This window comes from Lissotriton helveticus, chromosome 3_1 (genome assembly GCF_964261635.1).
Source record: "Lissotriton helveticus chromosome 3_1, aLisHel1.1, whole genome shotgun sequence".
NCBI classification, from domain to species: Eukaryota; Metazoa; Chordata; class Amphibia; order Caudata; family Salamandridae; genus Lissotriton; species Lissotriton helveticus.
In genome coordinates this window covers 1404235203-1404263133 of record NC_136061.1, presented here as the reverse complement: position 1 = coordinate 1404263133, position 27931 = coordinate 1404235203, and the positions used below count along the sequence as shown (strand labels likewise).

The following is a 27931-nucleotide window of genomic DNA, read 5'->3' as shown; positions in this document are numbered from 1 at the left end:
GAGAAATATCTAGTCCCTGATATTGTCTGGATTGCCTTAGGACCTTTGTGTGGGTCCTAGCTTTATTGTTTTATTTAATAACGTATTTGGAGTGTTAGAAGGTTTAGAACTTGGAGGTTGAATCGCTGTGTTATTTGGCTCTTTGTTTCTGAATCTTCTTGACATTTCCTTTGTGTTTTTTTCATCTCTGCACATTGTGCTTTTTTCATCTCTGCACATTTACTTTTTGTGAATTATATTTCATGTGTGCTTATGATTCATTTGTTGATTTTGATGAAAGGGGGATGTGTTGTAATGTAGCTTGTCTTGTGCATCCTCCCTATGCTTGCCCCTGCTCTACTGCTTGGCCCTTGATGATGTCATCGGAATGTTGGGAGGGTTGAACAGTAAGGAGATGTCAGTTGGTATGAGGGGCTGAGCAGTGTAACTGCTCCTGGTGGGGTCTGTTTCTGGTCTCTACATTACATCTTTATACTATGGATCTAAACTGAAGAATAAAGTAATAATCCTTAACTATACCTATGGACTGCGGATCTTTCTTTATTTTAACACTCTCCAGAGAGAAAGTTGCCCTCACTCCTGAAGAAACCCAAACTAGACCCTAATGACCTTGCCAATTACCGGCCCATCACTCAGCTACCCTTCATCAGAAATATAATCGAAAAAGCAGTATACGCTTAACTTTAAGACACATGAATATTAACTATTACCTGCATGATTGCCAATGTGGTGTATGCTGACTCTGCTGAAAATAGGCAGCTAAAGTACGAATCATAGACAACCTCCCCTTGACAACAGATAAAGGTTCCTGATATTGCGGGACCCATCAGCCACCTGTAACACCGTCATCCATCACACCCTCATCAACACAATGAATTCTTAAATGGAAACATCCATCGCTGGTCCTCCTCCTGCCTATCTAACCAATGCCACACCATTCATTTGGAAATCTCTAGATCCCAGAGGATCCCTTTAACCTCCAGTTCCCCCAAGGTTTCATCTTGTCCTTCCTCATCTTCAACTTTTACAAGTAGTCCGTTGTACCAAAATTCATCTATATACTGATGATGCAGAGCTGTACTACAAAGCCTCCTCTCCTACACTGATTCTATGCTGCAAACACTGCTTACACTTCATTCAGACCTGAATGTGCAGGGCCTATCTGAAGCTGAACCCCACCAAGACAGACTCCCAGTTATTTTCCAAGGGCAACATGCAAGAATTAGTTCAAACCTGGTTCAACGACATGGATCAGGACACATTCAAACCTCAACTTTCACCGGTCACTACATTGGACAACAACCTCACCCTAAAGGAAAACATTGCCAAGCAAGCAAAGTCGGCTTGGTAGCATCTTTGACTTCTAAAAAAGATAAAGGTTGGTACCATACAGCGGTGGTGTGGTTTTGTAAAGATGAGTGCTTTGGTGATGCATAGAAAGCACAACTGAGGACGTTTGGCACTCTGGAGGTGTGCATGGGGAGCTATTTCCACCTGCAAATTATTTCACATGGGGTCTGGAACACAAGCGGACCCGTGAAGTTCAAGCGCTGGGATGGATGTGGATTTATGGGAACCTGCACCTGCAGAACTTTTCAGTGGAGTGCTTAATGACTGTTATCTGGCACAAACGTGAGTCATATTTGTTGTATGCTGTTTATATCACTGTGGTCAATCACAGCAGACTCCACTTATTATTAATTTACCCTTTGTCACAGTTGCGGCTGTCTGTGCACAGAGCAAGTCATTTGGGTGAGAACATTTTGTTTTATTATTCTTCATCTTCATTTGAGACCTTCTAGAAACTTCAACTGTTCAACCGCTCAGTAGCAGTTTTAAAATGATGGCGCGAGATGTCCACAGCCTGCGCGCAGTCTTACCTTCTCTTTGGGTGCCGCGAGGTTTCCAATGTCTCTGTGTGCAGGGTACAACACGTTGCTCCCAGAAAGCAACTAAAAAGCTGCTCTACATATACTGTGGCATCTAGGTGGTGGTACCCCCTTATCCGTCACTTCCTGCGCTCCAAACTGCCTCCCCTTAAAGGCATCCTACTTACCCCAGCATACCTCCTCAAGGAACTAAAGAAATAAGACCACATTACCCCCAAAATAATAAAGCTCCACTGGTTCCCCTTTCCAGCCTGCACCATTTAACAAACCAGTCATATTGTTTTCAAAGCAATCACAACTAGTGTTCCTTTATGTTTGGCTGTGAAGCTCATCATCTCTGGTGGCTGTAGGCACACCCACAGTCGGGACACCATCAAACTGGAGGCACAGAAGTGGGAGAAAAAAAACATCCTTCTCTATATGTGGACCCAGGATCTGGAACCGTCAGGATCACCCCAACCCTAGTTAATTTAGGAAAGAACGGAAGATGCACCTCTTAAAAGGACACCACATCATGATGGCGTAGCATTTCACGTTTCCTGACTCCATCTTTGCCTTTCACTCTGTACACAGCTCCGCTACCTTGTGACAATGTTTTGACTAAGTTTGTGCTGCGGAATACCGCATACATACATATATTATGACTTATGACCATCAGAAATGTATGCAACTATTGTAAAATTCAGAAAAGTTATTCACTTTGTTTTTATTAAAAAAATGCAAAATATCTTGTACCCTAAATGTACACTAAATATGCCCTGGCCACCTTTCTTGAAGCAACTAACTTTCTTAGAGACATGAAAGAGCAAGTTCGTCCGGAGTTCTGCCTGTTTACTGTCTCCACACGATATGCTGAACGCTGCGGCACAGCACTTCATCACTGAGTTGCAAGTCTTAAAATACAAAAAAATGATGGCTGGAAGTAAAGGTGTCTCTGCCTCCTTCTCCTCCACGAATCCCACTATCCTGCTTTTCAAAAAGCACACATGCAGGAAGGCAGTCAGCAAGGCTGCAATCCAAGAGCCGTAGACCAACCGGAGGCCAGTAAGTTCTCTTTCATGTGCAAATAGAAGACTGCAGCTCTTGCTTCACCTTATTGTTGATTCAAGCGTCTTGTCTTCCATATTTCACAAGCACTCCTACAATCAAGTAATTCTCTGAATGATTCCACTCCTCTTGGACAGGATCAGTCAATTGCTCCATTATATGTCTTGTTGAGCATGTTGTAGACCATGTCCACATTGTGCGTCGAGATTGGTTGCCTGTAAAGTGGATTGGTTGCCTGAAAAAGGAAAAACAAATGTATTATCAAAAAGAAAATTACAATAAAACATTTGTAGTTTACCTAAATAGCAGCCGATTGTACTGTACTATGGATCCGGTGGTACAATATCCTGAAATGAAACCCTGCACTGTGTTAAAGGTATTTACATACGCATAAGCTGAATTCCACTTGAAGAAATCACAATTTCCTTATGATGGCAAATGTTCACTGGCACGGGTGCATGTATGTTATCAATTATTTGTTGTATTTATATCAAATATTTGCCTTTTTGATTGTTATGTGCTAAACAATGTCAGAAACAATGATATGTGGGTGCATAGCCTGACTTCAACCAAAATGGCCTCTTGAACTAGTGGCTCCACTCCTGCACCGTAATATCCATACCTAATCAATCCTGAAATAGCAACATCCATTGGGGTAATCTGAGAGTCAGCGGACAATGTATATGGTATGCTGAAGGCAGTGGCATAACACAAGCCCCTGGCAGCCACTGCGGTGTGGGGAGGGGGGAAACTCCAGGGGTCCCCTCAGCACCGTACTTTGGCTGTAGAGCCCCTGATTGAGTCCAGAGGGGGTCCCTCCACGTACCTTGCACGGGGCCCCCTCAAGTTTCATTACACCAGTAAAAGTCCACATTTGTAAAGCGCACAATCACCCGTAAGGGTCTCTAGGCGCTGGGGGCCGTCGGGAAGATTAAGCGAGCTATTGCCCAGAGTCACATGGTGCTGGGCTAACCTGCCGCCGGAGCCGGGGATCGAACCGAGGTCCCCAGATTCCAGCATCAGTCGCCCTGGCCGCGGCGCCACACCTCTTCCCTGAAGGCACTCTGAGACTCTGGGACACTACAGCAGGGAGGAGGGACTGAGGGCTGCATTGATACCAGGGACTAGGGTTGAACACTGGAGCCATACCCAGCCTGTTGAGCGATACACTGCTTGCGGTCCCAGGTGTGCTAGTGGTGATGGAGTGACAATAGTTTCCGGAAGCTGTGATGGAGAAGTGATTGCAGTGGCTGGAATGAGTATCCATCATTTTGAGGTGTGGCTTGTAGCGGAGCGGAAGACCACCCTGTACAGAGCATATGGAGCATGGCTCCCTGAATCTGCAGTTGGCGACGCTTTTTGTCTATTGGGGAGAGTGATATCTGGAAAACCCCAGCTAAATCCGATCAACATTTGAAATTAGGAGGTGAGAGTTTGGTGGCGATATGCATACACATTAAATATTGAGTAAGCGGAAGCACGGGGAACACGTAGATGGAGAGGCATGTTTCAAAACAGACCTTGATATGAAACTGAAGGCCAAGTAGATGGCAATTGTCACCAGAGAGAGATGGTACAATTTTCTTTACCCATTTTATTTAATTTTCATAATAGTACCACACAATGATGAATGCAGGCGTAATATGATGGCAATGTTAGCATATCCATTTCAGAAACAGATGTAGTGCATCATTATACAAAGAGAGAGAAGGTACAGAATGGGCTCTCCAGGAGGTTTTGAACGTAGGGAAGGAAATTAGGCCTCTCTTTGGATGAAATCCGTATTTCACCGAAATTATGTCAGTATTATCATCTGGAATCTAAGCATGAGGGTCAGTCACTAGTAAGGGACGCTGCTGTCCTTGGAAATTGGTTTAAATTGTGAGGCACCAAAACAAGCACATTTAAAATGGAAATTATGGTGAGAATCTGAATCTACTGCCTTTGCAAATGCTACTTCATTCCACTTGGCTGCTAATTCAGCTCCCTCCTATTCTAACTTGCATTCAGACTGGGAGCAGGATTAGACCCCCAAAGGTCTCAAAAAGAGCTTAGAAGTGAACACAGCCGCTTGATATTACCCAGCTGGAGCAGCATTCAGTCCCATGGGTATCAACAGCTCACCCTATCCTGGAATTTGAAACTAAACTAGGTATGCCCGACCTTTGGCCTCTTTGATTCAGGTGAGGTTATGGAACCCTGGAAATGTAAGGGAGAACATACCGGCTTTTGAATCTACAGACTTGAAATTTTAACTCCATTAAATCTGCTTTTGCCTTTGAACACAAAACATGTCTATTACCCTCCCTTCAACGACTGGTACTATGCAAGTGCAAGGATACACATTTTAATTGTTTAATTGCACAGACTGTCCACTAATAGGTGGGTTTGTCAAAATGATGAAGACAATAACAAACAAACTGAAATACGAGCTCTGAACTATTTAACGTTTTTGTACAACCCACATTGTATAAACAAAAGAGTGTAGTTTCAAACAAAAAGAGCGAGCATGAAGAATCTCACTAGATTCTTTAAGAAAGTCCTCACTCACAAACCTAGTTGGTGACATGCTTCATCATCGGGCCCCACCAGGAGAGGCCAAGTGCCACCCCCGTGTGCTGTAACGCTAGAATTACTGCGGAACTGGATTTGTGGTAACAAGTGATAGTGTGGTCAAGTGTTTTAAAAATGTCTGGATTGTGTCCAAAACAAAAAAAGGTTTATTCAATGGCCAATCAGACACACTAAAAACAGTCTGTGGGAAACCGATGCTGAATTAATTGTTAAGCTAGTTCCAATGGGGTGGGGTCGACATGTTTCTGCCCAAGTGGTTTAATTTACCGGGCATTCATCAGGGCCAATAAGACTAAACCTCGGCGGTATGGGCGTTCTAAGGCCCACCCTGACCTGAGGATGTGAATGTGAAAAATTGTGAAATGGTGCAATCAAAATGTCGTGAGTGGTCGCTCCTATTGCAGAGACACCAGATTGCACCTGTTCGGTGTAAGGATATTTTACACCATGGGTCTCGGGAGGGGGTGGTGGCAAAAATGGCACACCGCCGGCGTCGCCAGGCACCCGCTTGGAGTGTATGCTACCATCTTCTACCGGACCCCGTACTACTAAAAATATGTGTATAAAATGACCTACAGATGGCTAAGGCAGGATGATAAATTTCCTTGCGTGACATCCTCCGTCAAAAGAGATGGACCCTGCACAGTGTTCTGTTTATCACTTTCTTCACGCAAGGCATGGGAGTATGCAGGGTCTTTGGATTGCGTTCCCTGCTAATATCACTGATGACATGTGGAATTAATTGACAGTCTATGTCATGGGTAATGGGTGGGTTGCCTTGCTATTACCTTCAGTGGAAATACTCACCATTTCATATCTGGCCCGAGAGCGCTCATTCTGAAATCTTGCGAATTCACGCCTGTCATGAATGGTGACAAGAAGCTTCCAGACAGCAAGAAGAGCCAATCCAATCAAGATAATGCTGCCAACCACTGCCAGCAGGACAATTAGAGCATTTGGAGCAGTGGCACATTCTGTAGGAAGAGAATGGGTTATGTCACTATCTCATTTAAGACAAAAGCAGTTACCGCTCGGCAGTTCCCCATGTCTACCTCCCTTTTTTCAAACTTTATTTATCATTTTTAATAAAGTGTGGACATTACATATTTTGACAGGACACACACATCACGAGTGTCAAAAACTTAACCAGTGGACCTTGTACATTGAACAACATGACAGAAGTCCATAAAGCGCAAACCAATCTGGGTCTTCAACTGGTGCGAGGTCTCCGTGAATGTGGGTCAACACGAATCGGGGGCTACGGTGGTGAGAAGTGGCATTAGCTCTGCGGCTCATGGGAAAGGAGAATGTATAGCAACAGGCGTGCAGCATTGGTATTTGTCAACTGTCCCCCCTTACGGTTACCCATTTCCAATACATGTCAGCCGCTGTCAGTTGTATTGGAGTGAAGCAAATGTGTACGCAAAGGTGGCCAAATATCTCGTGGGCAGGAGGTTGGTGGTTGCAACTGAGCATACAGTTCACTGGCCGGGTCATAAAAAAAGAGGCCCTTGAGCCAGCCTTTGATAGTGGGGTGTTGTGTGCCTCACCAATATACAGCCACTTCGTGTTTTGCAAGTAAGAGTGTGATTGTGACAAATCTGCGGGTTGCCTTTACCCCATGTCTACCTCCTTGACCCTAACTGTGTGACTTGTAGAAACCAGAGCACTCAGTTGGCTGACACATATCTTTCTCAGTCTACTTCGTTGCCATATGCTATACAACAGTGCTGCTCTGTTTTACTGACCACAATACTGCATGTGCCTCAATATGTCATGTGTATCCTAGTGAGAGCAATACAAACTGCATGCATTCTCAGAATTGCATTTAACTTATAGCTAATCTTCAGTTGTGTTCATGATCATTCATAAGTTCCAAGAGCAGAAGCTCTATGCACTGGAGCTGAAATGATTAAAACCCCTGATGAATGGCTAAATCATATAGTTAAGATAGTCTCCTCTGACAAACTGATCAAGTTTAACTATTCATTCTAATTTGTTTGATAAACGAGTCCTTGCTGAACTATTGCTTTACTTTAGTTAATGGGTTTCTCTTGTTTTCTATTAGAACAATAAGGACTGAACATATGAATGAAATTAGAGATTTTTTTATGCATGCTAGTGATCCACTATCCTACACACTGTGTAAATACCCATTCTCCCTCTCCTTACTCCTATTGCCACATCCGCTTTTAAAAAAAAGAATGTTTAAAGGAGCGCTTTGAACTTCCACCTTTTACCATCCTCGACAGCATGAGAACAGAATGGACATGGCCTATTTTAAGAATAGATCCCATTGGAATAAATTCCCCTGAATGACAGAACACCATACTCCAACCCGGGGGTACTTGTGGTATGACCTATGAGGCCCCACAGATCCTCGATTCAGGCCCCAAAACTGTTATGGGCACTTTCTTGCACACGAGGGGTCCCTCAGGTGTTCTATGGGGTTAGGATACACCTATCCTAACCCCTTATATGTTTTTACATTTTATTTTTCCTTCCCCCAGGCCAAGTGACAAACAAAGTGGTGACTGCAACTTTTCTGTCAGGTTGTGGCCAACTAGGGCCTTGCTTTTTCCCCGGACCCGCGGATCCCCCGTGAGTGGATCCGTGGAGGATCGGCGTACCTAGACACATATAAAATCTTTCTTCAAAAACTCCTAAACTACTGAAAAGATTTACCCCAAATCATGGAAAGCACAATCTGCACACCAAGAGCTAGCTTTCTGCCAAATTTGGTGTCATTCTGTTCAGCGGTTCAGACTGTAGATGTTTCCAAAACGTGCAAAATCCCCATTGACATTGCATGGGGAAAAATAGTTTAAGGACCCCCCACCCCCCCCCCCGTTTTTCTCGGCTCCTGCTTCACGAATCACCCTGAAACTTTCTAGACAGCAGCTAAAGTAACTTGTACAGTACTTTGAAAACTTTTTGAAGATTCGTCACAAGACACCAAAGTTAATGGCAAAGCAAAAAAACTCAACGACTATGGGAAATGTTTCTCCTAATTACAACTACCTACTGGCTATCATCGGTAGGAGAATATATATATATATATATATATATATATATATATATAAATCACACAGTGTCAGTCGCCAATGGGTAATTATTATTACGTTAACATTTCCATAGGAAATCCGTTTTTTTGTGTTCCTCATAACGTTGGCCCCATTTGATGAATCACCACAAAACTTTCCAAAAAGGCGCTACTCTTGGACTAGTTTGTGTTTTGGTGTGATCCATAGTGTGCGGGCTGAGAATAAACTCATGAACGCAAACCACCATGCTTTTTACCTACTTTTTTGTTTTACTTCAAAAAGTCCACAAAGAAATCACTCCAGTTCCTGGACGTCTCATAATTTCTGCCCTGGGGAGTTTATTGGAAAACATGTCCAAGTATGTGGATTTTTTCCTCCACGATTTTGTTGAAAATCTCCCCTCTTACATAAGGGATACTGGTCATTTTTTAGAAAAACTAAATGAGATCAAGTGGGAGGATGACTATTGCTTTTTAGTAATGGACATAAGCTCCCTTTACACCAGTATTAACCATAAAGATGGTTTAAATGCTATCAGTCATTTTTTGTCAGAGAGGGATGTTTGTTTTTACCAGCACAACAAAATGCTGCTTAGTATGACAGAACTCTGTCTAACTAATAATTTTTTCCTTTTTAATAAGGAGTTGTTTCAACAATTGAGGGGTGTAGCGATGGGGGCGTGCTTCTCCACCAGCTATGCATGCTTGCATGTTGGCTGGTGGGAGAAGCACGTCCTCATGCGCACCCATTTTAAAACTTTTTCTAAGCAGGTCATAAAATGGTGGAGGTTTATTGACGATGTTTGTGTTGTTTGGAAAGGTTCATGTGAATCCGCACTGAAATTTGTGGCGGATATTAATGATAATACCCTCAATCTTCAATTTACTGCTCAAGCCAGCAACTCAAAGGTGGAATTCCTAGCTGTGGAAATCTATGTGGAGAATAACATCGTCCAAACCAGATTGCATAGAAAGGCCACTGCTGGTAATTCTATTTTGCATGCCAGCAGTGCCCATCCTAGGCACCTTATTAAAAGTATGCCCCATGGGGAATTTTTACGTATTAAAAGGATTTGCAGCAAGGAAGAGGATTTGGACAAATGTTTGTCTGAATATTTGGATAGATTCAAAGCTCGAGGCTATGATTTAGGGGATTTACAATCAGCATTGGTTAGAATACAGGAACATGGTGTTCAACCAAGTACCAGCGTTGCGATTGTTAATACCACACGCCAAGATGTAACCACAAAACCAGTGGTGAGGTTAATCACCACGTTCAGTAGCCAAGAGAAACAAGTGAGAAGCATAGTTAACAAACATTGGCCGATCCTTAAAACTGATATGACATTGACTCCAGAATTAGAATCACAACCAGTCATAACCTTTAGGAGAGCACCCTCGATGAGGGACGCTCTGGTAAGGACTAGCCCAGAAGTAAGTAACAAGGGCAATTGGCTGACAAACAGAAAAGGCTTCTACAAATGTAGTTCGTGCAGATCCTGCAAGTTTGGGGTGAATAAACAGGAGTTTGAGGACGCTTTTTCCTCCATGTCCTATAAAATACAAGGTCTTTATTAATGTAAAACAGACTTTGCAGTCTATGTACTTGAATGTACATGTCAACTTAAGTATGTTGGCAGTACTAAACTTCCTGTTGTTAACCGTATTTTACAGCACCTACGGGCAATTGTGAATTCAGATCCCTCATATCCAGTTGCCCGACATTTTAAATTGGTGCATCAGAATAACCTTCAAGATCGTCGCTACTTTGTAATAGACGCAGTTCTCAAATCCATCAGAGGAGGGAACAGAGAGAAGAAATTGTGCCAATTAGAAAGCAAGTACATTATACGGTTAGACACCAAGATGCCAAATGGGCTTAACACTGGGGAGGACCTTTACAACTTTTTATACTTTACATACCTCTCTGTAATGTAAATTCAAGTCTGAACGGAAATTTAGTATATGTGTGCTTCTAATTTTTAAAAGTTGAAGTCAATGAGCCTTTGTTCTTTATTGATTATTCTTTAATGGAACATGAATATCCTCTATACTGCTGCTGCTATTAGGAAAATGAATTTAATGTCATCTTAAATTAACAATTAACCTTTTGACTGTTTCTTAAATAAGGATTTTATGTAATCTGTAGAAGTATTTATACATCAATTTATATATTTTTATAGTGTGTATGGTTTGGTTATCTTTTGAATTTTAACTGGACTTATATTGTGATTTTTATTAGTTTAACTAGGTGCCTGGTTTTACTGGTTTTGACACGATGGTGGTGTAGTTTGCTGCTAGTGATGACCTTCTTACTTGCACACTATTTAAATATATTTAACTGCGTTTAATTGAAACTTTGAGTTTTCATGCTGGCTTTTTGCTGTTTCTCACAGTTATCTCAGTTGTTGGCAATTGAATACTTTTTGTACTTCTTAATAAGTCTATTATAAGAAAAGTGATTGGCATCCGTTAGACTATTAAATTTTTTTTTTTTTAATTATCTTTGAAACATGTCGTATCTGCTAGGTTTTCTTTCTTTGGCAGAACGTCAGACTTTTCACACTTTTAGTGAAATGCTCCACCCTCCGCTGCTGTCATGTAATGGATGCATTTGTGATTGACTAGGATGATTATTAAGTGGGCACTTGCCCAGTATATCTGAACTTTTTTATAAATTGTTTTAGACATTTTGAATGAATTTTACATTCAGTGTTATCCATGATATAGGGTTGAGAAGTGTTTTCTGAATTATTGTTTTTTAAGAAAAACAACTTCTCTTGCTATGTTGGCCACTATTACAAAGTGTTTTTCTCGTATTATGGATTCCTTTGTATATGTATTTATAAATTCGTGCCTTTAATATTTTCATGTATTTGATGTAAGGTAATTTGATTTATTAGAGTCAACCTATATCCCCAAAAGTCTTTCTTCACATTCTATGAATATTTTGGAGGGAACATGGTGGAGAATGGGAGTATTTAAACAACGCAGGATTCCTTGCATGTCATGTGATTAAGACCGGGGTGACCCGGTCGAAACGCGTCATGTAGGAGGAAAAGGAGGAATAAAGCACTTTAATTTCACTTGAAACCTGAGTGGTGGTCCGTTGCTGTCTTTACGTCTTTGGCAAGTATTTCAAGGTGGACAGGATCTGATATATATATATATATATATATATATATATATCACACAGTGTCAGTCGCCACTGGGTAATTATAGTTACGTTAACATTTCCATAGGAAATCCGTTTTTTTGTGTTGCTCATAACTTTGGCCCCATTTGATGAATCACCACGAAACTTTCCAAAAAGGCGCTACTCTTGGACTATAAACAAACTTAGTTCCCGAGCAATATAAAGACAATATTTGGTAAAGAGTATCAGTCCAAAGAAAGTTCTCCAGATCGTATCTTTCAAAAAGAAGTCTTTATTTCCAAGACACAGATTTCAATCGGTGATCCATCGTAGTTGGGATCATCCAAAGTAGCCAAACAAAAAAAAGCCAACACGTGTTTTGTCTTGGGAAGATACCCAAAGACTTCCTCAGGGCCAAAGCAGATTTTATCAAGATCCAATCAAGATTGTTTCACCATATTATGGTCTCATCTATGGTATTCTCAGATAAGCAGTGCAGTTCCAACGTGTAAAATATATTCCATATAGCTTCCAGATGGAGTTCAGATGGAAGGATTTCCAATTACGGTATTCACCATTCGAAGGACTGGAAGGGTAGATCCAAAATAAGTAGTAGCTAAGAGTCGTAAATCAGGTCCCGGAGAGTACTCCCGCCATATTTGCACACCATGGATCTACCCTTCCAGTCCTTCGAATGGTGAATACCGTAATTGGAAATCCTTCCATCTGAACTCCATCTGGAAGCTATATGGAATATATTTTACACGTTGGAACTGCACTGCTTATCTGAGAATACCATAGATGAGACCATAATATGGTGATTGGATCTTGATAAAATCTGCTTTGGCCCTGAGGAAGTCTTTGGGTATCTTCCCAAGACGAAACACGTGTCGGCTGTTTTTTGTTTGGCTACTTTGGATGATCCCAACTACGCTGGATCACCGATTGAAATCTGTGTCTTGGAAATAAAGACTTCTTTTTGAAGGATACGATCTGGAGAACTTTCTTTGGACTGATACTATCTACCAAATATTGTCTTTATATTGCTCGGGAACTAAGTTTGTTTATAATTTGCTTCTTCTGGTTTACAGAGGGAACACTTTCTGGCACGCTAGTGGTCGTTGCCTGTCTGTCCCCTAGAGCATTTGTTTATGTCATTTGGTTTGTTCTTTACTCTCATTGGTTTTGCGCAAGACGTTACCCAACCACGTATCGCAGCTTTCGCTACTCTTGGACTAGTTTGTGTTTTGGTGTGATCCATCGGGTGCGGGCTGAGAATAAACCCATGAACGCAAAACACCATGCTTTTTCCATAGACTTCTTTAGGCAGGGCTACAGGCAAAACTGCTGAACAAAATTACACCAAATTTGGCAGGGACCTGGATCTTGGCCCACAAGTTGTACTTTCTGTGCTTTGGTGCAAATCTGTTCAGTAGTGTTTGAGAAATTAAGGTTAAAAAAATAATTGTATAGTCAGTTGGGTCCACAAGAGGCTCATAAGAGTCTTGCGAGAGCGGCAAATTAAAATTAGAGCGTTCTGATTGGCCCTAGGAGCTTTTTTTTCCCTTGGGCCATCTCACTCCTGCCGGAACGAGCGCTCTGATTGGCTGACAGCGCCATGAGAAAAATGTTGCTGGCTGCCATGACAGGACTTAGAGACTTAGTCCCCTGCCCTGAAGTAAAAAAGAAAACAACATAAGGGGGCAGGGTAGAGATACGGCATCACCCATGACATGTTCTAGAACATCATTTATGACATCACTGATGACATCATTCAATGAGTATGTTAGTTTTGTTTATAGTTTACTTGGTGGCGGGAGGCTACCATATTATTTTCTACCTTATTTTGTATAGTCTGCCTCCAGCTGGAATGACTGTGCTTATTTATTCATGTGCATTGTGTATATTACCTAGTGTGTCTATCAAGGAGATAATATTAGTGGGGCCATCTCCTTTTTCAATAGCCAGGCCAGCAGCCTCCCTGTCTTATCTCCCCCGTGCCATAACTGCTGGAAAGATTTATTCTGCAGTAGCTCCTTCTCCACTATCTTCTATAATATTTGAAACCTTAGTATTTGCACCACCCCTTTCTGCGCCCCACTCACTCCTTGTGATCTTTGTAATCCAGATATTTTTTTTATTTGGTATATAATATTCTGTCCAATTGTTTTAACAAAGACATGGCATGGGAAAGAACTGTAACTCGTATTACCACTTAAAAAGCATACTACTCTTTTCCCCCTGGTGCTGGGAAGTATATTAAAATAATTTTCAATGTCAGTTCTCATTGTCTTTCAGAAAACTGCATCCTTCAATACTGATGCTGCCAGTTTCCTTATTGGTGCTCTAGCTCTGTAATAGCCCATACTGTACCGGAATCGCACCGGCGAAAGATCAGATAGGACTCTTCCCAAGTACTTTATGTGACATATTCTACATAGTGCCTGTATCAGTACAACATTTATTCTAATGTAGGTAGCAGATAACTGCGCTTGAGCCTTATTTAAAAATAGTAACTATACCTTTTCATCGGTATCTTTTGATTAGATTTTGTTTCAATTTAATCCACTTAACACTGGGCTTTTTCCCAACATGGGGTAAACTAGAAAATTCTAACCCCTGTAAGTGTGATAACTTTTCTGCACAGGACACTTTACATTTTATTATGTTCTGCGAGCACTACTCAGACATTCGGAAAAAAATGTTGTTACCTATTTTGAGGGAGGCGGGTTTTATACAGGTTAGGCCTGCCCTCATCCATCTGCAGATGCTAAGTAGCGCTCGCGACATATTCCATGTTGCAAGTTTTTTAGTGGCTGCGGCGCGGATTAAGACTAAGAGTTTATGTGCCCTGAATAACCTTGTATGATCTTATCCTTCTTATATGGAGATTTTATTTGTAATCTCATGATTTGTTCCCCTGTATTAGAGGAATTTGTAGGATTTTAAACTGTGACGCTTATTGTTGACTGTATATATGATATGAATCGTTTGTACTTGTGTCTTTTTATGATTTTAAATAATCGAATAAAAGTGTTTTGACTGACTGACTGACTGACTGCATAGTGTGAGTATTCCCTCTCTCGGGGATTATGTTTTCTCTTTATCTCCATAAAGTCCTGGTCCGACATAACTTGGTTTAATACTTTTGACATCCTTTCTTTGTATGGAGTCTAGCCAATCTATTATACCCTTCTATGCACAAATAAAATGTCCCATCCATATAATCGTTGACCCCAAATAAGGAACTGGTTGTCTGCTCAAGTGGACATGGAACTCTGTGCCATTCACATTAGGGGCATATGTACTCACTATTGTTAGCTCCTAGGGTCTCATAGACAATGAAGAATCTTTCATCCTCATCTATTTGATTTTTTTTCTCCGCCAAGGGAGTTCAAGGGGCCAGCCACAAGGACACCCCTTTGCACGTGTGTTGTAACTATTATGTGATAAAAACCTTTGCCTCCATTTGCTCTTTGCTTGTTGGCCTCTACAGTTAGGAAGTGTGCCATTATTTTGACCCTAATATGTGGTGCAGGCGGTGGTAAGCGATCTCAAAGGTGAACCCCAGTGCGTGGATGCTCACAAGGACAGGAGAAGAGTTTCCTCCTTTCAGAAAAAGCATTGTCGTACCACACTAGTACTAATATCACATGCTTGGTATCTATTGACACGTGTCTGTTTGACCGTGTCACAATAGTGATGAGCTAAGTCTGGTTCCCTAGGCAATTATGGTTGAGTTATCTATGTGCCAAGAGTATTACCTTCACTTGATTAACACTACCCACGCACCGTCTGACCTATATTCCAGACGTTATGCTACCTCAGATAGGCCACCATAAGTTGGAGGAGGCGGAGTCATCAGTAGTACACTACAGACAGTGTCACGTCCTCTCCCGCCCATCATTGTTTAAACACCACTAGCGGGGGACAGACAACAATATGAGCAATTTCATTATGACGCACGTATGGTTCCCTCTTTGTGCGAGCATGTCCCGTATCGCTTTAACCTACCTCATGATTTGTCCATCCTCTATATTGACACGGGATCATTACACCAAAACAGGTTTTTTCGTTTTTCTCTTACCTTTCACACTTCATGGTGACCTGCTCTTGACTAGACTGGGAAACCAACTATCCCCGTTATGACCTGCCCCTTTGGCTTTCCGACTATCACTCAGGGAGAGTGCAACATGGTGTCCGTAAACAGGGTTAGCGGTCTAGCCCGCAATACAAACAGCTTCCGGTAGTTCCGGAAGTACCGCCCTTTTTGCCTACTCCAACTGGGTATAACAGCTCGAGCGTCTATGCATGCAGAGTGACCCGGTCTGGTAGAGAGCAGGGGTAGGGATACGGAAGGTTCTGCACTTTGAGTATTTACGAGCGCACACAGCCCTCCGGTGGCACTCCCGGCATGGAGGGTGTGGAGGCGGCCTTGAGTCTCCGAGACCGCCGCGGTAAATTGGCAACTGAGCCCGTGGTATCAACAGCTCTAGTGAGAGGTTGACCATCTTTTACATTAATGTGCCTGGGTCTTATAAACAAACTTTGGCTGCCACTCATGGGTGAGGAAGCATTGCTCCATGTGCAGTTATGACGTGTGTCACCACGTTGGGTGGTTTGTTGGAGCAGGGGACGTTCTCTTTCAGTGTAGGCCGTGAGCTTTCCTGAAACTGACCTTGGTTGGTTTTGGGGGCATAAACGACCGGACCTGGGGGCGTCGCTCCTCTTGGTCGACAGCCCTCCATAGCAGGCAACGACCATTAGAGGTATTCACGCTCACACCTCACCAGGCTTAGAGAAGGCCGGGGGCTCCATTATACTGCACTCTGGGCATAGCAACGCCAATTGAGCACCAATTTTTAGGTCTGCTGTTTCAATCTTGTTTTGACTTTGTCTTTATTCATCAGGACACTAGTGTCTGTCTCTACAGGCACGCGATGTTGTTAGCCCCGAACTCAAACAGGATGAGTTCATGTAAGCATGCCATTAGGTGTTGTTTGACATCTATGTGTGATGTACTTTATCTGCTGCCTTTTTATATGTTTTAAAAAATCTACAGATCACAGTTGATGCATGTAACAGCTCACCTGTGTTCTGCACATGTGCATAGCACCATGCGTGTCCAATGGTGCACGTCACATATTGTTATTAGACTGATATGATATTAACTTATTGTCATATTGTGTTTTTATTGCAGGTTCGGGTATAGATATACGGGTACCACTTTTTAGGGTGCTGTACGGGTGGTCATGTATTACTTCACTGAGGTCCTGACCACCACCAAAAAATGTAGGTAGATCCATTTCTTGTCCTGAGGAATTGCCATTACTAGATAACAGGCAAGAAACATGTTGACCTATTACACCAGCACATATTCTCACATACCTTAGAGTGGGAGTGTGCGTTTTTTTTAGTTTTAACCAGGGTAGTGACCACAACTCATTAAAATCGTCCTGAATGGTCACTAATCCCTGTTTTATTTCCACACTCATACACATTCTCACCACCTACACTACACACACTCGCTAGGGCCCTCACACACACTGCACCAAAAGGCTGAAGGAATAAAGATCTCCATCAAGAAGGCCCCGCCACGGGTGCCTGATTGGGTATTGCAGTGCTGACCCGAGAAGGAGCAGACCCGATGATGAAGCAAGACACCTGCTTGTTGGGTGTGTGAGGGTCTTTTTCCGAAAGGAGGAAACTCTTCTCCTGTCCTTGTGAGCATCCACGCACTGGGGTTCACCTTTGAGATCGCTTACCACCGCCTGCACCACATATTAGGAACCGCATACCTCTTCGGTTTACACTAGTTATTGGGCATGTATGCTGGACCGAAGTAAAACAAGCATTGGAAATGCAATAGGTCTCGCATTAGAAAAGTTGGAGTTATTGGTCTTGTAAATGACATATTTTATTTATTTGTTGGTTTTTAAAATTGCTAAATTGATGGCTTTGTCATTTACAATGCCAATAGTTATAACTTTCGCGAATGTGACACCTATAGCATTTGGAATGCAACATGTTTTGTATTTACGTGACTTAGATGGCAGCTCTGGTCGTTAGGCCACATCTCTAGAGAGCAGGAGAGTGCAGCAGGGGAGAGAAGCACAGCAATGCAATAGGTCTCGCATTAGGAAAGTTTGAGCTATTGGTATTGTAAAGGACACATTTTTTATTTATGTGCTTGTTTTGAAAATAGCGAAATTAATAGCTTTGTTATTTACAATGCCAATAGTTTTATCTTTCGCAAATGTGACACCTATTGTAACACAATATGTGTTGTGAGGGTGAGTGAGGGTGAGGGTGAGGGTGAGGGGTTGAGGGGGAGGGGTTGAGGGTGAGTGAGGGTGAGGGGTTGAGGGTGAGTGAGGGTGAGTGAGGGTGAGGGGTTGAGGGTGAGTGAGGGTGAGGGTGAGTGAGGGTGAGGGGTTGAGGGTGAGGGGTTGAGGGTGAGTGAGGGTGAGGGTGAGGGTGAGGGTGAGTGAGGGTGAGGGTGATGGGTTGAGGGTGAGTGAGGGTGAGGGTGAGTGAGGGTGAGGGTGGGTGAGGGTGAGAGAGGGTGAGGGGTTGAGGGTGAGTGAGGGTTTCCTCACCTAAACGCCACGCACTGCGTTCTGACCCCACATCTTCGGACACAGCCTTCCTTCAGCCTCCACGCCTCGCCGGACCCGCTCCGCGGGTCCCGCATCGTGGTTTGAGGCTCGGCGCATCTTGGGGCATTCTTTTGAACCACCGACACCGGCAGGGCTGCGAGGGTAGGGCGGAGGACTCCATTGTCCAGGAGTCTCCGCGCGCCCGTCTCCAGCTGGGCTCCTCTCCCTGCCGGCCGCGCCCCCAACACACCAGGATTAAACGAGATTCCTGCAGGCTGACAAGCGGATTCCTCGCCTAAACGCCACGCACTGCGTTCTGACCCCACATCTTCGGACACAGCCTTCCTTCAGCCTCCACGCCTCGCCGGACCCGCTCCGCGGGTCCCGCATCGTGGTTTGAGGCTCGGCGCATCTTGGGGCATTCTTTTGAACCACCGACACCGGCAGGGCTGCGAGGGTAGGGCGGAGGACTCCATTGTCCAGGAGTCTCCGCGCGCCCGTCTCCAGCTGGGCTCCTCTCCCTGCCGGCCGCGCCCCCAACACACCAGGATTAAACGAGCTTCCTGCAGGCTGACAAGCGGATTCCTCGCCTAAACGCCACGCACTGCGTTCTGACCCCACATCTTCGGACACAGCCTTCCTTCAGCCTCCACGCCTCGCCGGACCCGCTCCGCGGGTCCCGCATCGTGGTTTGAGGCTCGGCGCATCTTGGGGCATTCTTTTGAACCACCGACACCGGCAGGGCTGCGAGGGTAGGGCGGAGGACTCCATTGTCCAGGAGTCTCCGCGCGCCCGTCTCCAGCTGGGCTCCTCTCCCTGCCGGCCGCGCCCCCAACACACCAGGATTAAACGAGCTTCCTGCAGGCTGACAAGCGGATTCCTCGCCTAAACGCCACGCACTGCGTTCTGACCCCACATCTTCGGACACAGCCTTCCTTCAGCCTCCACGCCTCGCCGGACCCGCTCCGCGGGTCCCGCATCGTGGTTTGAGGCTCGGCGCATCTTGGGGCATTCTTTTGAACCACCGACACCGGCAGGGCTGCGAGGGTAGGGCGGAGGACTCCATTGTCCAGGAGTCTCCGCGCGCCCGTCTCCAGCTGGGCTCCTCTCCCTGCCGGCCACGCCCCCACGGTGCAACCCATAAAAGGAACTACTCACCCCCGCGGCGCGGGAGCGCGCGGGAGAGCGCCGGGAGAAGCCCGGGACAAGGGCGGGACCGTCTGTGGCCGTCTGTGGTCGGACAAGGTTGGGTTGGGCCAGGAGTTCTGGTCAGTTCCACATTTTGTATAATCCTACTTAGTTTTAACTAGAAGTATATGGTTTAGCATTAACACCATCTTTTCTAACATGCCTTTAAGATCCGGCAAACAGCGCCTCGTGCACATACAAACTTCCAAGGGCGTTGTTTCAGGCCCCCTCGATGCGTTCATCTCTAGGGCGACTGGAATCTTAGAAAAAGAAATAGAACAGGCAGAACACAGATTGTCCTTGGACCTAGTCACTGGGAAGCGCTCCTCTATAGGCGCCCTGGCCCATGTAAAAAGCCCAATAACAAACGCAGCGTTCAACTGTATTACAACCCTAGAAACAGAAGTTATAGTTCACGCTGATGGGGATGGTGATAGAGCACACACGGGTACTGTAAACATGGATTTGAACTCTGATTCCATTTTGTCTAGCCCTGAAGCTGATAGTAATGACTTCGAGGACGACGTGAGTAGCACGGGCAGTTCTTCTCTTCTAAAGGCCCCTATCTCACCCAGTGTGCCAGTTCCGCAACAAGTCACTACTAACCAGACCTCACGGAAAAGAAAACACGCCTCAAGCCCGCAGGGCGAGAAGGAACTAAAACATCTCAAAATTGATTATGTCAATAGTGCTAGTCACTCTTCCCTACAGACTAACCCCGAACCACCCATAGTATACTGCCCCTCATTAGTTCACCTTGGGTCCTCTAACCCCTGCCCAACATGCTCTAGCAGTGACGAGGTCTTGTTAGCAAAAATGGAAACTATGTTTCAAACTTTACTGCTCCCGGTTCTTGAATTAACAAGGATACTGTCTGCTAAAATCGATGTCTTGGAAGCGGCTGCCAACATTAATATGGACCTTCTGAACAAACTTACATCTTCTAGTATTAGGACAGGGGGTTCTAATTCCGGAAGGAGCGTTAACCAAAAAGGTGGGACAGTCACAACACTACCTGTAGGGTCAACTAACAACCATAACATTAAGAAGTCAGCCCCAGGGGCAAAACCGGCAGCTTCGTCAACGATTACTGCCAGTAGAACACCTAGCCAAAACACACCGAAAGCCAAATACCCTCCGGCACCCAACAACGTGCCGGTAAAACAACACACAGCGAATGGCACGTCACTACAAACCAATAACAATATAGCGCCCACACCATTACTGGGTAAAGAGAAGAAAACCGCCCACCGAGCCAGGCCCTTTAGGTCAGATAACAGTCACGCACAACATCCGCCTAGAGCTAACCTGCCCCCAGAAGCGGCGCAATATACCATCGTTTTAACAGGGGTAACCCCCTTAAGTGAGGGCACTAAAGAGTCACATGGGGACCTTCGGAATAAGGTTACTTTTTGGCTTAATAAACATCGTCCTCTCCCCCCTTCATCCCCCACTGAAATCCTGTATGTAAGGAGAGTTGACTGGGTAGGAAAGGGTGATAAAGATCTGGAAGGGGATTGTATTCTGATTTCCTTTAGAGACCCATGGGTTGTGGAAAAAATCCAGAGGAAAGCCAGATTTGCCCGTGTAGGTGATATTCAGACCCTGCATCTTGGTTATTTTTACCCCCACACACGTCACAACTATCCAATGGGCCCCAACCTCTGGAAATTTCGAGGGGGGAGGCCCCGAGAACATCTAATTCCCTACCCCCCTTATTACCCCCCTCTTTCTAACCACTTTGAGGCACTGTCAGATTTGGAATGGGTTGACTGACTAAGTACATCGTCTCAGCCACCAATTCTAGCCACAAGGATTGGGGAAGGAACGCCCGGTCGATCTAGTTCCACCGTGGACCCCATAGGGGTGCATCAGTCTCCGCCTCTTAACAGACCTAGAATTCAGGGGGAACGAGTTGGAGAAGCGATCCCCATCTCTAACGAAGAAGAAACCAGGCGGGTAAGGGTAATCCCAACGAGTTGCTCTCTCCCTCCGACAGCTAGTAACACTTCTGAGGACTCGGATATGTTGTCCTCCTATATGGTGTCATGGAATATTGCTGGAGTTAAGTCACGTCTGGCTTCTGAGGATTGGTCGGAGTTTATTGGTAACTATCAGGTTGTGCTTCTACAAGAAACTTGGGCCACTGCACCGTTTTTTATGGTCGGTTATGTAAATTTTTTTAAACCGGCAATAAAAGGCACAAAAGGACGGGCGTCAGGGGGTTTGTCTATATGGGTTAAGCAGGGCTGGTGCTATTCTGTTTCTGAGATTTTGGTGGACAACCCAGATATTCTGGCCATAAGGTTGAGCAAAGCAGGGGGGCAGGACATGCTCATTATTAACATGTATTCTAGAGGCCTTCCTGGTGGTCGGTGTCCCAAGCTGATAGGTGTTCTAGACACCCTACTTTCAGGTTGGAACAAAGGGTCACTGATAATGCTAGCAGGTGACATCAACTGCACCATGGAGCCACTGTATTTGCCAGAGGACAATTGGGGGTCCGCAGAAGATGTGACCTGGAATATTCCGGATTTATCAAACAAAAACCAGGCTAAAATAACGGAGGCTGCCCTGAACTGGTCTGCTTTTTGCCTCTCTTGGGGACTAAGGGCGGTAAACGGCCGCACCATATCGGACTCTGGAGCCAACTTCACCTTTGATAATGGTGTTAGAAAGAGCCGCATTGACTATATTTTCCTAAATATGGAACATTGGCGTCTAATTGTTGATATGGAAATTGTTATGCGTTCTGAAAGTGATCACAACCCACTGTCCCTGAAAATTAAAATGTATGATCAAACAAGTCTAGTTGAGCCTGCTCCAAGGGGCCAGGGGGTCGTAACCGTATCAAATGACCGGCGGAGACTAAAATGGTCAACCATATCAAACGATGTAGTGCTGCAGGCGAATATAGAAATGGTGGTGAAGGATGCACTAGACAATTTGAGGTCTCTTGTAGTCGACAGGGGTAATGTCTATCTAGATAAGATTATGGGCATACATGATAAATGTTTTACTGAGCTTAACAACCTCCTTTCCAAACCATGTAAGCCTCACCCTGGGAGGCAGCCTGTTTTAAGAGCCAAATGGTATAATAGAGAGTGCAGAGAGGCACACAGCCACCTAATTAAGCAAGTTAAATCTAGGGATCTGAGCGGAGTAAAGGCGGCCAGGCAAAGGTACAAAAGAGTGCAATGGGAAGCTAAGAGGGAATGGGAGGATGATTTCTGGGCGGACCTTTTGGACGCCAGTAAAACAAACAACCAGACCAAATTCTGGGACATTGTTAGATGTGGAAAGGATGGCGACTTTCGTACACCTTCTAACCATGTTTCCCCGGAAGATTGGATAAACCATTATTCCACCCAATTTTGCCAAGAGGTGGTTGATCCAATGATCTCACTGAACCCCCAACCAACATTACCTACTGGCAACATGATTATGACCTTCACCGAAAGGGAAACCGAGATCGCACTAGGTTTAACGAAGCGGGGGAAGGCCCCAGGACTGGATGAAATTCCAGCAGACCTTTTTAAAGCCAATACAGGCCTTTGGGTACCCTATTTAACATACATAGCTAATGCTATTGCAAGAGGTGCCCGCATTCCAAAGACTTGGAAGGGGGCGGAGATCCTCCCAATTCATAAAAAGGGTGACAGATCAAACCCAGGGAACTACCGCCCGATTAGCTTAATTGACTGTTTTCAGAAAGTTTTTGCTCGCATACTCCTGGCCAGGGTACAAGGGTGGATGGAAACAGAGGGAATACTGTCTCCTTTACAGGCGGGATTCAGATATGGTACAAGCACCATTGACCAGGTTTTACGGCTATGTATGATTTTTTGGAAGGTCGTCTTACTCGGAGGGGGTACCATTTTCGCTGCGTTCATAGACTTGAAATCAGCTTTTGATTTGGTGCCGAGGGGAAAACTATGGCAAGTACTAAGGGACCTAGGCATGCCAGGGGATATGGTCGAAATGATCATTAGACTACACGCAGACAATTTTGCTAGGGTAAGATGGGGGGCCAAAGGGCAAACCACAGATTCATTCCCGGTCTCACGAGGAGTACGCCAGGGGTGTGTTCTTGCCCCTACCCTTTTTTTACTATATATAGACCAGGTAGTCAAATTCTTCAGGCTGATTAACACCGATGCACCATCCCTGGCGGGAACGAAATTCCCAATGCTGATTTTTGCCGATGATACCCTCCTCTTGTCTAAGACCAGGGGAGGGTTACAGAAGGCTCTTAATCATTTTGGGGATTTCTGTAACAAAAATGGTCTCCAAATTAACGTGGGGAAAACCAAGTTTATGGTTTTCTCCAAGAAAAAACCTATACGGAGCAGCGTCCAACTTGACGGGGTTAACCTGGAACAAGTCGACGTAATGACGTACTTGGGGGTCACCTTGGATTCTCACCTGTCTTGGAAACCGCAAATAGAGACCCAACAACTAAAACTGGCTCAAATGACTGGTTGTCTTTTGCGTGAGCAAAAGAAAACTATCACAAAAAGAGTCGCCCCTGCCCTTCAAATCTATGATGTTAAAATTAACTCAGCTACACTTTACGGGGCAGAGCTTTGGGGCTATAAGGATCTCACAAGTTTATATAGAATACAGTGTAGATTCCTTCGTAATCTGGTGGGGCTGCCCCAATCTACCCCACTGATCCCTCTCTGTCATGACATGGGTTGCCCACCAATATCCGATATGGCCAGATACAGAGTAGTTTCTCTGTGGAGGCGCCTATGGACATCTGAGGACCTGGTGCTTTTCGCTAATGAGTTAGCAGAGGTGAAGGCCATGGGGGGTTCGGAATGTATCCCTTGGCTCCGCTCAGTGAAATCTAGCCTATGTGATATGGGGCTTAGTCACTTATGGGTCTCCCCAGGCATCAATAACTTTCCCTCAAAAAAAGAATTTAAGGGTCTATTTTGGGCCTCAATCCGCCTGTCTTTGGCTCAAGCTTCTGGTTCGGTGAGTTTGACAGGCCGTTTCCTAAGCTTTAAATTGGACCCTGCCCGTGAAACATATTGGGACCTTATCACCAGGCCATTAGATAAAAAACTATATCATCAATTTCGGGTGGGGTCGTTACCCCTGAATTCCTTTACTTCATCGTGGAACAAATCATTTTCTAATTCATGTATATATTGCCCAGGTTGCAAGGAAACAGAGGGTCATTTTCTGTTTGCTTGTCCCCAATATAGCGTACCCCGATCCAAATGGTTGAACCCCATTTTCAAACATCTGCCCTGTAGGAAAGCCTTGGAAGCCATATGGGCTTTAAAAACAAACACCTCTGATCTAACAGTGATTTGTTTCGCCAAGTTTTTAGGGTGGGCGTGGGCAATAAGAGCCAGAAGAATCCCATCTGCTGACCAACCATAAAATTTTATGTGTAAACCTCTGTCTCAATGTACTAGTTGTATTTACTTTGTTGGTGTATTTTATTAATTGTCAGGTTTTTCGAAAATGTAGTTTAATAACGTCTTAATCAGGGACACTATGCCCCATTTTTATATTCTATTTATATACATATATACCCTGTTTTTATTGATTCTGTAAAATTGTGGAGAATTTCTTTTTTTTTTCTCTTCTTTTCTGAAAAATTGTCTTTGATTGTTGTGTTTAACTTGTCTTTTATGATTTTATCATCGAAATAAAGACATTAAAAACCTGAAAAAACCTGAGTGAGGGTGAGGGTGAGTGAGGGTGAGGGTGAGTGAGGGTGAGGGTGAGTGAGGGTGAGGGTGAGTGAGGGTGAGGGTGAGTGAGGGTGAGGGGTTGAGGGTGAGTGAGGGTGAGGGGTTGAGGGTGAGTGAGGGTGGGTGAGGGTGAGTGAGGGTGAGGGTGAGAGAGGGTGAGGGGTTGAGGGTGAGTGAGGGTGAGTGAGGGGTTGAGGGTGAGTGAGGGGTTGAGGGTGAGGGGTTGAGGGTGGGTGAGGGTGAGGGGTTGAGGGTGAGTGAGGGTGAGGGGTTGAGGGTGAGTGAGGGTGAGGGGTTGAGGGTGAGTGAGGGTGAGGGTGAGTGAGGGTGAGGGTGAGTGAGGGTGAGGGGTTGAGGGTGAGTGAGGGTGAGGATGAGTGAGGGTGAGGGTGGGTGAGGGTGAGGGTGAGTGAGGGTGAGTGAGGGTGAGGGTGAGTGAGGGTGAGGGTGGGTGAGGGTGGGTGAGGGTGAGTGAGGGTGAGGGTGAGTGAGGGTGAAGGTGAGTGAGGGTGAGGGTGAGTGAGGGTGAGTGAGGGTGAGGGGTTGAGGGTGAGTGAGGGTGAGGGTGAGGGTGAGTGAGGGTGAGGGGTTGAGGGTGAGTGAGGGTGAGGGGTTGAGGGTGAGTGAGGGTGAGGGTGAGTGAGGGTGAAAGTGAGTGAGGGTGAGGGTGAGGGTGAGTGAGGGTGAGGGGTTGAGGGTGAGTGAGGGTGAGTGAGGGTGAGGGTGAGGGTGAGTGAGGGTGAGTGAGGGTGAGGGTGAGGGTGAGTGAGGGTGAGGGGTTGAGGGTGAGTGAGGGTGAGGGTGGGTGAGGGTGAGTGAGGGTGAGGGTGAGGGGTTGAGGGTGAGTGAGAGTGAGGGTGAGTGAGAGTGAGGGTGAGTGAGAGTGAGGGTGAGTGAGGGGTTGAGGCTGAGGGGTTGAGGGTGGGTGAGGGTGAGGGGTTGAGGGTGAGTGAGGGTGAGGGGTTGAGGGTGAGTGAGGGTGAGGGTGAGGGTGGGTGAGGGTGAGTGAGGGTGAGGGGTTGAGGGTGAGTGAGGGTGAGTGAGGGTGAGGGGTTGAGGGTGAGTGAGGGTGAGGGTGAGTGAGGGTGAGGGGTTGAGGGTGAGTGAGGGTGAGGGTGAGTGAGGGTGAGTGAGGGTGAGGGTGAGGGTGAGTGAGGGTGAGGGTGAGGGTGAGGGTGAGTGAGGGTGAGGGTGAGTGAGGGTGAGGGTGAGTGAGGGTGAGGGTGAGTGAGGGTGAGGGTGAGGGTGAGTGAGGGTGAGGGTGAGTGAGGGTGAGTGAGGGTGAGGGTTTGAGGGTGAGTGAGGGTGAGGGGTTGAGGGTGAGTGAGGGTGAGTGAGGGTGAGTGAGGGTGAGTGAGGGTGAGGGGTTGAGGGTGAGTGAGGGTGAGTGAGGGTGAGGGTGAGTGAGGGTGAGTGAGGGTGAGGGGTTGAGGGTGAGTGAGGGTGAGTGAGGGTGAGGGTGAGGGGTTGAGGGTGAGTGAGGGTGAGGGTGAGGGTGAGTGAAGGTGAGGGTGAGCGGTGAGGGTGAGGGTGAGGGGTTGAGGGTGAGTGAGGGTGAGGGGTTGAGGGTGAGTGAGGGTGAGGGTGAGTGAGGGTGAGGGTGAGGGTGAGTGAGGGTGAGGGTGAGGTGTGAGTGAGGGTGAGGGTGAGTGAGGGTGAGGGTGAGTGAGGGTGAGTGAGGGTGAGGGTGAGTGAGGGTGAGGGTGAGGGTGAGTGAGGGTGAGGGTGAGGGAGGTGAGGGTGAGGGTGAGGAGGGGAGTGAGGGTGAGGGTGGGTGAGGGTGAGGTGAGTGAGGGTGAGTGAGGGTGAGTGAGGGTGAGGGTGAGTGAGGGTGAGGGTGGGTGAGGGTGAGGGTGAGTGAGGGTGAGTGAGTGAGTGAGGTGAGAGTGAGGGTGAGTGAGGGTGAGTGAGGGTGAGGGTGAGTGAGGGTGAGTGAGGGTGAGGGGTTGAGGGTGGGTGAGGGTGAGGGGTTGAGGGTGAGTGAGGGTGAGGGTGAGTGAGGGTGAGGGGGTGAGGGGTTGAGGGTGAGTGAGGGTGAGTGAGGGTGAGGGGTTGAGGGTGAGGGTGAGGGGGGTGGTGAGGGTGAGGGTGAGGGGTGAGGGTGTGTGAGGGTGTGTGAGGGTGAGTGAGGGTGAGGGGTTGAGAGGGAGTGAGGGTGAGTGAGGGTGAGGGGTTGAGGGTGAGGTGAGGGTGAGGGGTTGAGGGTGGTTGAGGGTGAGTGAGGGTGAGGGTGGGTGAGGGTGAGTGAGGGTGAGGGGTTGAGGGTGAGTGAGGGTGAGTGAGGGTGAGGGTGGGTGAGGGTGAGTGAGGGTGAGGGGTTGAGGGTGAGTGAGGGTGAGTGAGGGTGAGGGGTTGAGGGTGAGTGAGGGTGAGGGTGAGTGAGGGTGAGTGAGGGTGAGGGTGAGTGAGGGTGAGTGAGGGTGAGGGTGAGGGTGAGTGAGGGTGAGGGTGAGGGTGAGTGAGGGTGAGGGTGAGTGAGGGTGAGTGAGGGTGGGTGAGGGGTTGAGGGTGAGTGAGGGTGAGGGGTTGAGGGTGGGTGAGGGAGGGTGAGGGTGAATGGGGGTGAGTGAGGGTGAGGGTGAGGGGTTGAGGGTGAGTGAGGGTGAGGGTGAGTGAGGGTGAGGGTGAGTGAGGGTGAGGCGTTGAGGGTGAGTGAGGGTGAGGGTGGGTGAGGGTGAGTGAAGGTGAGGGTGAGCGAGGGTGAGGGTGAGGGTGAGGGTGAGTGAGGGTGAGGGTGAGTG

The 27931-nt window shown here is 46.1% G+C and overlaps 1 protein-coding gene across 3 annotated transcripts in view; it reads right to left on the bottom strand.

Moving 5' to 3' along the window:
- Window positions 1-2565: 2565 nt before the first annotated feature.
- ITGB5 (integrin subunit beta 5) overlaps window positions 2566-27931 on the bottom strand; it is a 780917-nt gene continuing 755551 nt past the window's right edge. For all 3 annotated transcript variants that reach the window (XM_078682057.1, XM_078682058.1, XM_078682059.1), the window contains 2 exons: window positions 6318-6484; window positions 2566-3171 (listed from right to left, as the gene is read on the bottom strand). In XM_078682057.1, coding sequence (XP_078538183.1) covers window positions 3076-3171; window positions 6318-6484 — 263 coding nt within the window. In that variant the 3' untranslated portion in view covers window positions 2566-3075. The remainder of the gene's footprint in view (window positions 3172-6317; window positions 6485-27931) is intronic.